Source organism: Xenopus tropicalis, chromosome 1, assembly GCF_000004195.4.
Source record: "Xenopus tropicalis strain Nigerian chromosome 1, UCB_Xtro_10.0, whole genome shotgun sequence".
Classification (NCBI taxonomy): domain Eukaryota; kingdom Metazoa; phylum Chordata; class Amphibia; order Anura; family Pipidae; genus Xenopus; species Xenopus tropicalis.
In genome coordinates this window covers 140,166,324-140,176,741 of record NC_030677.2, presented here as the reverse complement: position 1 = coordinate 140,176,741, position 10,418 = coordinate 140,166,324, and the positions used below count along the sequence as shown (strand labels likewise).

Below are 10,418 nucleotides of genomic sequence, written 5' to 3'. Positions count from 1 at the left end.
TTAAAAACAATGGCCATAAGAAAAAAGGGGGGAAATGGAAGAATAGTCAAATTTAAGATTGACAGGTCCTACTGTCAGTCAAAGCCTTTTCCCTTTGTACTGTATTACTGTGCCTGCTCAGCAATTTTACCAGTTTCTTCTGAGGGTTGTGATGGGTGAATGGATGAGTGCAGAACATAAAGATGGTGTGGGGTGCAGGGGAAGGGTTTCCAAGTGCGCATGGTGATGGTGAAAGCCAGTCCCCATGAAGATCTGCAGGGGGGCCCAGCCATTTTTTGTTATGCCAACGAGCAAGGATTTTTAGATCCCCCTCACATAGAAGAGAAAAAGCCTGGGCATTTTACAATGTTGGCAGGCTCAGGCTAGCTCTGTAACAGTGCCATAGGGCAAAGGCAAAGTACAGGGCCTTGTTGTGGCCTGCTACAGCTTGACTTGTTCATCTGAAAGTCAAAATTATTATTCAAAATAAATATATGTTGTTGGATGTCAGAATTGAAAGGGTTGGACTGGAGTGTGCAGGTTCATTATTATTATTATTAACATTTATTTATAAAGCGCCAACATATTCCGAAGTGCTGTACAATAAGTTCTTAAAAAATATATATATAAAAATATATATATTGCAGGTTCATAAAAAATATAAAATATGAATGTACATTTAAATGAATGAAAATAATCCAAATGTAAAAAAATATTTATAAAAAGTATCATAGGTTCATAATTATTAGGCAAAAAGAGTCACTTCGAGCCAGCCAGGAGTCGAACCTAGAATCTTCTGATCCGTAGTCAGACGCGTTATCCATTGCGCCACTGGCCCGCTGACATGTAAAATAGTTTAGACTTTTTCTTTTGAAAACTACATTCTTGTCCCTCCCACTGTGTACGCAGACGTATTTGCTCCAGTCATGCACTCAGCAAGCCGGCGAATGCATTTGGCCCCGCCCACTTTCGTTTACTCGCTCTTGATTGGTTTTCACTTCTGCTTGTAAAACGTAGCTGTTCCTTTCATTGAGTCGTTTCTGTTCTTCTAGAGCTCAGGGTTCCGCCCCCAGCAGCCGGGGGCAGATCCTCATTGGCTGATCCGAACTGTTGTCACAAGAACGGGGTACCGCGCGTGGAGTGGAAGTTGGCAAGATGGCGGCAGGCGGCGGAGGCCGTGTGTCCAGCGGCAGAGATCTCGGCTGCGTGACAGAGGTTGCGGACACACTGGGGGCGGTGGCTAAGCAAGGGTGAGCTCTCTGCCATAGCGCCCCGGAGATGTCTATAGGTTGTGTTAGCGCAGTGACATGTGCACGGATCTGTGAAGCCTGTGCATCCGAACATGTGCCCTACATGTGCCTTTCATTCACAAAGCCAGGAGTTCCCCTACCCACAAACCAGGCTCATTGGGGTGGGATGCTACTATGTACGCAGGGGTATTGAGCCCCATATAGGGTACCCAGGCTTGGGCTTTCATTCAAACGATTAGGTCCCCTCGTTAAACCTACTAAACTGACCCTGCACACTGTACTTCGCATCCAGGATAATAAGCTTTGTGTATATCTGCCCTGAAATATTCATACATTGCGGGTTAGCAGAGAAGTGCCACCATTACAAAGCGGGCCCTGTACCCTGTGCAAAGTAAGTGCAGGGCTCCTGCTCGGCTTTGCCCACCTTTCCTTTTCAATTTTGCATCTCGTCTTATATAAGGTGCATTGTATGTGTACAGAGAGGCCGTAATGTCACACTTCCTAGATGAGGCTTCATGCAGCCCTTTTACAAGCCTTGTGCTTAATAACTGTGGTCCAGAGCTGTACAGCAGGGAATACCCATCAGCAGTGCCATAACTACTACCACTGGAGGGCCTGGATTGGTAGTTACCCTGGTATTCCCCTCAGCACCCTCTCTCCTCCCTGCATCTGTGCTGTCCACTCTGTGCAGGAAAGTCAAGTTACCCCACTGCCAATTGGTATCAAATGATCAGACTGTGAGCTCTGTGGGCAGACAGTATAAGTGGCCACACAGTACAGTCATCTTTCAGTAGTTTTTTGTTGGCCTTAATTCTCCGATATTACAGGTCTTCATCATTTTCTGCCTTGTGCTGGTCGACTGGGTGTAAGGCCTGTTGATAATTTCATACCTGATCAAGGGTTCATCTAGTGTCCAGAGCACAAAAATATTGGTTAGATTATCTGCCAAAAATTTGAGACTTCATATGCTTCAGTAAATGTGCAGCTAGCCTAATCATCAACTTTCTCAATTTTTATTGGTCAGTATAAGGCCACTTTACAAGTAGTTGCAGTACACAGTTATGTCACTACTGCTTTGTAAAGTCATAATTACCATTTTATTTGTATTGTTTACATCTGTCTATGTTGTTCAGTAAAGCCTTATATAAAATATATTCCTTAATTGTCTCCAAAAGGCCAACTGTGGGTATTTAAAATAAATAAATACATTTTTTAAAGTGGTGGCAAATTTTCAAATTCACAGACAAATTAAATTTAGATCATTTTAATTTCCTAGTGTTGCTGGCCCTTTAAGCTATGATTTTGGTGCTTTTGATGCAGTTTTTGGAAGGAACATTGTTGCAGTTTTGTTTTGCCAGCAGATAGTTTGAACAAACCCATAGAATATAATTACTTGACAGTAAAGCACAGAGGGTGCATGCTATCTTTAATTGGTATATATAAATGTCATGTACAATGTCTTTTTAAATATTTTAGGTTTGACTTTCTGTGTATGCCGATCTTTCATCCTCGCTTTAAAAGGGAATTTTTCAAGGAACCTGCAAAATCGCGCCCAGGACCACAGACCCGCTCAGACTTGCTGCTTTCTGGCCGAGGTGATCTGCTTTCTTTTGTATTAGATTTAAATAAAAGGCAATGAGCATATAATACTCATGGGAGATCTACTTGAACTGAGATATATGCTCCACCAAATCCCCCATGCCTGTCTCTTATGTCATTGCTCTTGTGCCACTTACCCGTTTGTGTGTTTTGGGCTTGCTTCATTCAGTCTAATCTTAATCCACCTAAGTCTGGTAGTGCTAGAGGTATACCCAGATTTAATTGGGCCTGTGAGGGGCTATTTGTGACTTTGTGTACTTGAAATGCTTGGGCCTATTTTCTATCTCAGTCCACTTGTGACTACAGGTATGTTTCTGCAGCTTGGGGACACAGTCTTTATTATTGCAGTTCTGCTGGACCTCTTGCCAAACATCAGATTAATGTATAAATGTAAACACACACTGACAATATTCCTGCTAGCAGTCTATAGCTGCATGTTGTTAGCTAACACTATACCTTTATATTTGTGCAGTCATTTCTTGGAGAACAAACTATTTATAAACATATATATAATTAATTGCTCTTCCTCCTTAGACTGGAATACATTGATTGTTGGGAAATTGTCCGACTGGATAAAGACAGATTCTAAAGTGTCTGGAATCCGCAAAACCTCGGAAGCGGTAAGGGAAAGCAGAAAGCTATTACACACACTAAAAACTGGAAAAAGCACAGTTTCCTGCAATATAGTTATGTTATAGGATAATTACATATCATACTTGTTATGAACATTGTGTTCAAGTAATATTTGCATTGAATGCAGCTTCCATGTTTCCTTTTTCTCTTATTGACTACTGTCCAACCCCCTCTTTTTACTTTTACAGGCTTTGCAGCAGGAGTTAAATTTTTCTGCATATTTGGGGCTCCCAGCATTCTTAATTCCTCTTAAACAAGAAGACAACAGTAACTTATCCCGTCTCCTTATCAACCACATTCACACAGGACACCACTCTACAATGGTAGGATACCATTTGCATTTGCACGTGTCTTTGTATTATATTTCTGCTGCTTAATTTAACTTTTTGTGTTGATTTATTTTAGTTTTGGATGCGAGTTCCTTTAATGGCCCCTAATGATCTACGTGATGATATCATTGAAAATGAACCTCTCAGTCAAAGTGAGGAGGATAATATCGATGAGGAAAGGACTTGGATATGGTGAGTGTGTCGAATAAAAAGTTTTTATGCCATTTAAAGGGTTTATTCACATTAACTTTTAGGATAGTATCATGTGCAGTTGGCCTTTTCAGCTCTATGTGGTTGCTGGGCATTAATTACATTAGCAACCAAGATGCAGTTTTGAACTATGATAAGCAATAAAAAATAAGATTGATAAACTACAAACAATAATTAGATTAGGTTTTCCTTAACATATTTAAGGGTAGTGTAAAAATTAATTTCACATTTAAGGTACTTATGGCTGTTTTTCTTTAATTCTTAGGTGGCACAACTTCCGGAGCCTTTGTGATTACAACAAGAGAGTTGCATTGGGTATGCAAGTTTTTAATTGGACTTGATTTTAACACTTGCCGATGTTCAGCCTCACATTGTAATTTTGTTTTATTGCCTTGTGTTCTCTCAGCAATTGAGGTTGGGGCTGATCTACCAAATGGGCATATTATTGACAGGTGGTTGGGTGAACCTATCAAGGCAGCCTTTCTGCCAACCAGTATCTTCCTCACCAACAAAAAAGGTTTTCCAGTACTGTCCAAAGTGCACCAACGTCTTATCTTTAGGCTATTTAAGGTAAATGCCATTGTTATTTTCACTACAGCAGTTAGGATTGAACATTTTCAGCAGTAGAGTAAACCTTTTTGCTTTTGCTTCCCTCTATCAGCTGGAGGTGCAGTTTGTCATTTCTGGTGCTCATCATCATTCCGAGAAGGATTTCTGCTCTTACCTCCAGTACCTAGAGTACTTAAGCCAAAACCGCCCTCCTCCAAATGCATATGAAATGTTTGCTAAGGGTTATGAGGATTACCTGCAGTCACCCCTCCAGGTAATGTGTGCATGTGTTTTAGCTTATCATACAGTGGTTAATGTACCCTTTAAAATGTTTCATATTTTTATATGCATGTGACCTAAAGTCCTAAAAGTAGATGAAGAAAATCTAGTTAAACAAATAGAACAAAATTATTATATGTAGTTATTAAAAAAAAAAAAAATCAAATAACATCTGCATGTGACAGTGTCTGGTGTTTTCAGTCAGTGGGTGACCATCAGTTTTGAGTGAGAGACCCTGTTTTATTTAAAGAACGGAGATCCAGCCAAGCCTGATAACAAATACAACACTTTTGTGCATGTGTATGTGGTTGACTATCAAAGATAACTGCATCTAATAGTTTAAGAGGGTTACAAAGGAACCCAGGGTATCTTCTAAGCAACTAAAGGCCTGTCTCGGGAGAACACTGAATAGCAATGATGTGCCCTCTTCACCTCTTGTATCGGTTATTGATTGCTTTATATGTTACTCTGTATGTCCAATGTATGTAACCCACTTATTGTACAGCGCTGCGGAATATGTTGGCGCTTTATAAATAAATGTTAATGTAATGTTAATGTGTATGGCAGGGTAGCAAGGAGAAAGCCTGCTCTTAGCCAAAAATATTGCTGACTGTCTACAGCTTGCTAAAGATCACGTGGACAAAACAAAAGAATGCTGGAAGAATGTTGTGTGAATGGATAAAGCCAAAATAGAACTTTTTATCTCAAATAAGGAGCATTTACATTTGGAGAAAGAAAAACACTGCATTTCAACATAAGAACCTTATTCCATTTGTCAAACATGGCAATGGGAGTGTTCTTTTTTTGAGACTGTTTTGCTGCATGTGGACCTGGACAGCTTGCCATCATTGATGGAACAATGAATTCCGAACTATACCAGAGAACTCTAAAGAAAAATGCCAAGACTTCTGTCCGTGAATTGAATCTCAAGAGACCGTAAGACAACGATCCGAAACACACAGAAGTTCTACCAAACAATGGTTAAAGAAGAATGAAGTAAATGTTCTGGAATGGCCCAGTCAAAGCCCTGACCTTAATCCAATTGAAATGACCTAAAGCAAGTGGTTCATGTGAGAAAACTTGCCAACATCCAAGAGCTGAATTTGTTCTGTATGGAGGAGTGGGCTGAAATTCCTCCAAGCTGATGTGCAGGACTGATCAATTGATTCTGAACTAAATTTTCTTACCTGACTGTTTGTTTATTAAAGGATGCAAAAAAAAAAATACAAATACTAAAGTCCTTTAGTTTGTTATAGTATTACATTGCTGTTGCCAGTGACCAGTAGATTCCGGGGGTATAGGAATCCTCAATGTAATTCATTTTATAACCTCTAGATTAGAAGTAGTGTGGTGATTTTTTTTTTTTTTAGTACAAACCACCACTTTTGATGCATTTAGCCTGTGTGCAGCACCTCAGCAAGGACAGAGCGATCAAAAAGAATAGGCTGCATTCCCCTTTGGTGAAATGCATGAAAGAGCCACCTCAGGGGAACGCATTTCAAGTACACAGAGGCCCCAAGAATATATAAAGCAGCAAATCTGTAATCTTGCCTTAACTGAACTTGAAGCTGGGATTTAAAGTGTAGGAAGTGATGTTTAGGACAGCAAATAGAAACTCCTCCTAAATATCTCCAGAAATGTAGACTTGAGACTGAGCCTTCGAGAAAGTTACAATGTTCTTAGTTTGATTCATTTCAGAAAATTTGGATGAAAATGGTTTTCCTGTGTACCTTGTCATTGATAACAAAGTTTCTCTTTTCTCCCAAAGCCTCTAATGGACAATTTGGAATCTCAGACCTACGAAGTATTTGAGAAAGATCCCGTGAAATATTCTCAGTATCAACAGGTAGTGTGTGTGTGCCTGCTTTCTGATCATTTTGGGACCTAATTTACATGAAAGTGCTATGCATGATTTTGTCAGTGATATGTCCGACATTGTTATGGGGCAGATGCACAATAAATGAAAATAGTATTTGTATATCTGGTGCCATTATAATATGTGTCTCTATAACAATTTTATACTTTTCTTGATACTTTTTAGTATGCTTTCTCACAATTCTCAATATGTTTTAGGCAGTATATAAATGTTTGCTGGACAGAGTGCCAGAGGAAGAGAAGGAGACAAACATTCAGTGAGTTGACAAATGAATGCATGATGTTACTTTTTTTTTTTTGTTTGTTTTTTGTACCATCTAGGCTTCTATAAAGGGTCTGCTTACTGTGATTGTATACTTGCCTTAGAGAGCCTTCCTTTAATTATTTATCCTGTAGTCATCATCAGACAGGATAAAATATTTATAGAAAACCCGCAAACAGATTGACATGGGTCTTGTTTTATTTTTTCTCTGTAAAGGTATTACCTTTAGTGCAATTTAGAACCTTTTTTTAAGGTAGAGTTCCTTTTTATTGTATTTTTCAGTAACCTTTCCTGTGGATAACCTCAATCATTTCTTTGTATCTGAGTCTAATATATATATTTGTTAGGGTTCTTATGGTGCTTGGAGCAGGCCGGGGGCCCCTTGTGAATGCCTCGCTCAGGGCTGCAAAGCAAGCAGAACGCAAAATCAAGGTGTACGCAGTAGAAAAGAACCCCAATGCTGTGATAACGTGAGTGGGAAATAAAAACCTTTTGGTAGTCTTTTGCAATACTATGCTATATTGCTATATTTGACATACAATTGTACAATGTACAGTGCTCTTTTAAACTCTCTTATCCTTATATGATCGTTGTTTTTGTCTCTCAGGTTGGAAGGGTGGCGTTATGAGGAATGGGGCAGTCAAGTGACTGTGGTGTCTGGTGACATGAGAGAATGGAAGGCACCTGAGAAGGCTGATATTATAGTTAGTGAGCTTCTGGGATCATTTGGTGATAACGAACTGTCTCCTGAATGTCTGGACGGAGCTCAGCACTTCCTGAAAGGTTCAAAATGTGCACAATTATCATTTATTCTTTTGATGTGGATCCTATGAACATTCCCTTGGTTTTATGTCTCCAGATTATCCTCATCACTTTTTGAATATGCCTTATGTGCCTTTTCTTTTTTTTGGCAGAGGATGGAGTTAGTATTCCCAGTGAATACACTTCTTACTTGGCGCCGATCTCTTCATCCAAACTGTATAATGAGGTACGAGCTTGCAGGGAAAAAGACAGAGACCCTGAGGTAAGTACATTTTAATATATTAAGTTACTTGTAGACATCATATTTTGTCCACTTGCCTGTAGTATAGTGATATTTGCAGATTCACAAATAATAGTGTTTTTCCTGTCTATTTTTTTTAAAAATCCCTTTGTTTTTATTTGTGGACCAGTGGTTTTTTGCCATTATAGAATGCTTTGATGGCAGCACATTTCCTACTATCTTTTGCTAGTAAAGCTCTGATAAATACAGCTCTATATTTTTATTTAGCTAAAATAAAACTTGCTTTTACATGGATAAATATAATTCAGTACTAGATGTTTAAAGAAATAAGATACTGCAATGTTGCTTCATTGTTTTGTCTTGCCTTTCATATTACTACTTTCTGCAAAGCAAGTAAGGGGTTATTCTACATTTTTGTCCTGTTAACCTGCTGAGTTCTTCAAACCTAAAAATAAAAATTGACTTTGATAGTTGAATGTACTGGAATAGTGTTCACCAGTTTTTCAAGCCTTAAAAGTAGAGTTCAGTATTAAGAATATATGCATTTTAAACCCTTTAGACATTAAGAAGTCTATGGAGATAAAATGATCCAAGGTATTGTAGTGTATCTAGACCAGTGTTTCCCAAAATTTGGGGCAAGCCAAACCTGAAGCCAAGTTTGGCCTACACCGATTTTGCTGTTCTAAATACTAGAAAGCCCTGAAAATGAATTAGGGTTATATTTGCTATCTTAATAATGTGTACAATTATGACTGGGTGGGGCCTGGCCAAATGTTGGACCTCATGTTGGACACAAAAAAGTTTAAAAAAAAAAAAAAAACTTATTTGGCAACTGGCCTATATTATAGGGTTATTTATTGTGTGAAGTTGTTTTACACATGGTCTGCTGTTTCCATATCTCCAGGCTCAGTTTGAGATGCCCTATGTCGTTAGGCTACACAACTTCCATCAGTTATCTGATCCCTTGCCATGCTTCACATTCCTCCACCCCAACAAAGGTGAGTTAGGAAAGGTGCAAAGAAAATCCATAGAACTGCTATATAGGTTTTTTTTGTTTGTTTCATTAGTTCTTTTCTCCTAGATGCTGTAATCGATAATAACCGCTACATTTGCCTGCAGTACAGAGTAGATCTAAACACAGTGCTACATGGGTTTGCTGGATATTTTGACGCTGTGTTGTACAAAGATGTGACGCTGAGTAAGCATAACCTTCCATAAGATGCATCACATTATTACAGACTTTGCATTAACTCATTGAATTTTCATTTAATTTTTTTCAAAGAATGGCCTTTTTGTACATTATAATCTTTTGTCTTTTGCAGGCATTTGTCCTGAAAGTCACTCCCCAGGCATGTTTTCTTGGTTTCCCATCCTCTTTCCTATCAAGGTAAATAATACATACACTTAGAGAACATCCACAATATCTATGTATAGATCACCCGTCTTGTTTACCCACTCATTGAAAGTATGATTTATGCAGTTTTGCAAATAGTCCTGTTGCTTCCTCTGATGTGGGGCCTTCATGAAGCAGGTGATAACTTTTAATATACTGGCATAAAATAAATATTCTATAGAGATTTTTTTGGAAGTTTAATAAGCTGACCAAGGGAACAGGAAGTAAAATAAAGTCAACTGCACAACATGACAATGAATTGTACTATTTATGCTTGCTATGGTGCTTTAAGTTATTGTTGTAAACTCTTAATTCTTTTTCTGTTTTGTTCTATTAACCAGTCCCTTTCTTTTTCAGCAACCCATTCCTTTGCGGGAGGGCGACACTGTTTGTGTCCGATTTTGGCGTTGTAATAATGGCAAGAAGGTTTGGTACGAATGGGCTGTAACATCCCCTGTGTGCTCTGCAATTCACAATCCTACAGGACGTTCCTACACAATTGGCCTGTGATAGACAAGTTTGAAAACCATCACCTTCATAAGAGAGTGACATGGGGCATACAACGAATGGAGAAATACTAGGGGTTTGTGCTGCAGAAGGGTAGCGCACAATGGGTTACTATCAGCACTTATGACTTTGCCTCTATGAGAGGCTTCCTGCAGTTGAACTGTATGTTTGTTCACTTATAGTCCTTTTTTTATTATGTGTTAATAGCAATGTTTAATATTAAAAGGTTCCTGAGTTAATTTATGCACCTGCGGACATTACATCTAAGAGTATGCCAAAGTTCTAACGTTACCTTTGAATACCGGTGGAAGTAAATTTAATATGAAATATAACCAAGTTTATTCAATTGTGCTGTTGATGGTTCAAAGCATTTTTTAGGGGAAGATACAGATTTTGTAACGGTCTATTTCTCTAGAATCACAAACCATTAAAATGTACCATCAGACATGGACTCTGCCTGGTGAGCAAAACTATTAATAAATCTAGTTCCTTGTGAGAAATATGGAATGCACAGATTTTTGTATTAAGCAGACCATTTGCCATCTCCCGC

General features: G+C 38.7%; 1 protein-coding gene and 1 non-coding gene across 2 annotated transcripts; one reads left to right on the top strand and one right to left on the bottom strand.

Moving 5' to 3' along the window:
* Positions 1–744: 744 nt before the first annotated feature.
* On the bottom strand, positions 745–817 carry trnar-acg. The gene has a single exon. It is a non-coding gene; the product is annotated as a tRNA-Arg (tRNA).
* Positions 818–1,061: 244 nt separating this feature from the next.
* On the top strand, positions 1,062–10,368 carry prmt5 (protein arginine methyltransferase 5). Its single transcript, XM_002941511.5, has 17 exons — positions 1,062–1,229; positions 2,706–2,824; positions 3,363–3,448; positions 3,650–3,784; positions 3,867–3,982; positions 4,266–4,315; positions 4,407–4,570; positions 4,662–4,823; positions 6,597–6,674; positions 6,902–6,960; positions 7,313–7,435; positions 7,573–7,748; positions 7,880–7,989; positions 8,873–8,966; positions 9,050–9,166; positions 9,291–9,355; positions 9,719–10,368. The coding sequence occupies exons 1-17, from the start codon at positions 1,135–1,137 to the stop codon at positions 9,869–9,871; spliced, it is 1,902 nt and encodes a 633-aa protein (XP_002941557.1). The 5' UTR covers positions 1,062–1,134; the 3' UTR covers positions 9,872–10,368.
* Positions 10,369–10,418: the final 50 nt, after the last annotated feature.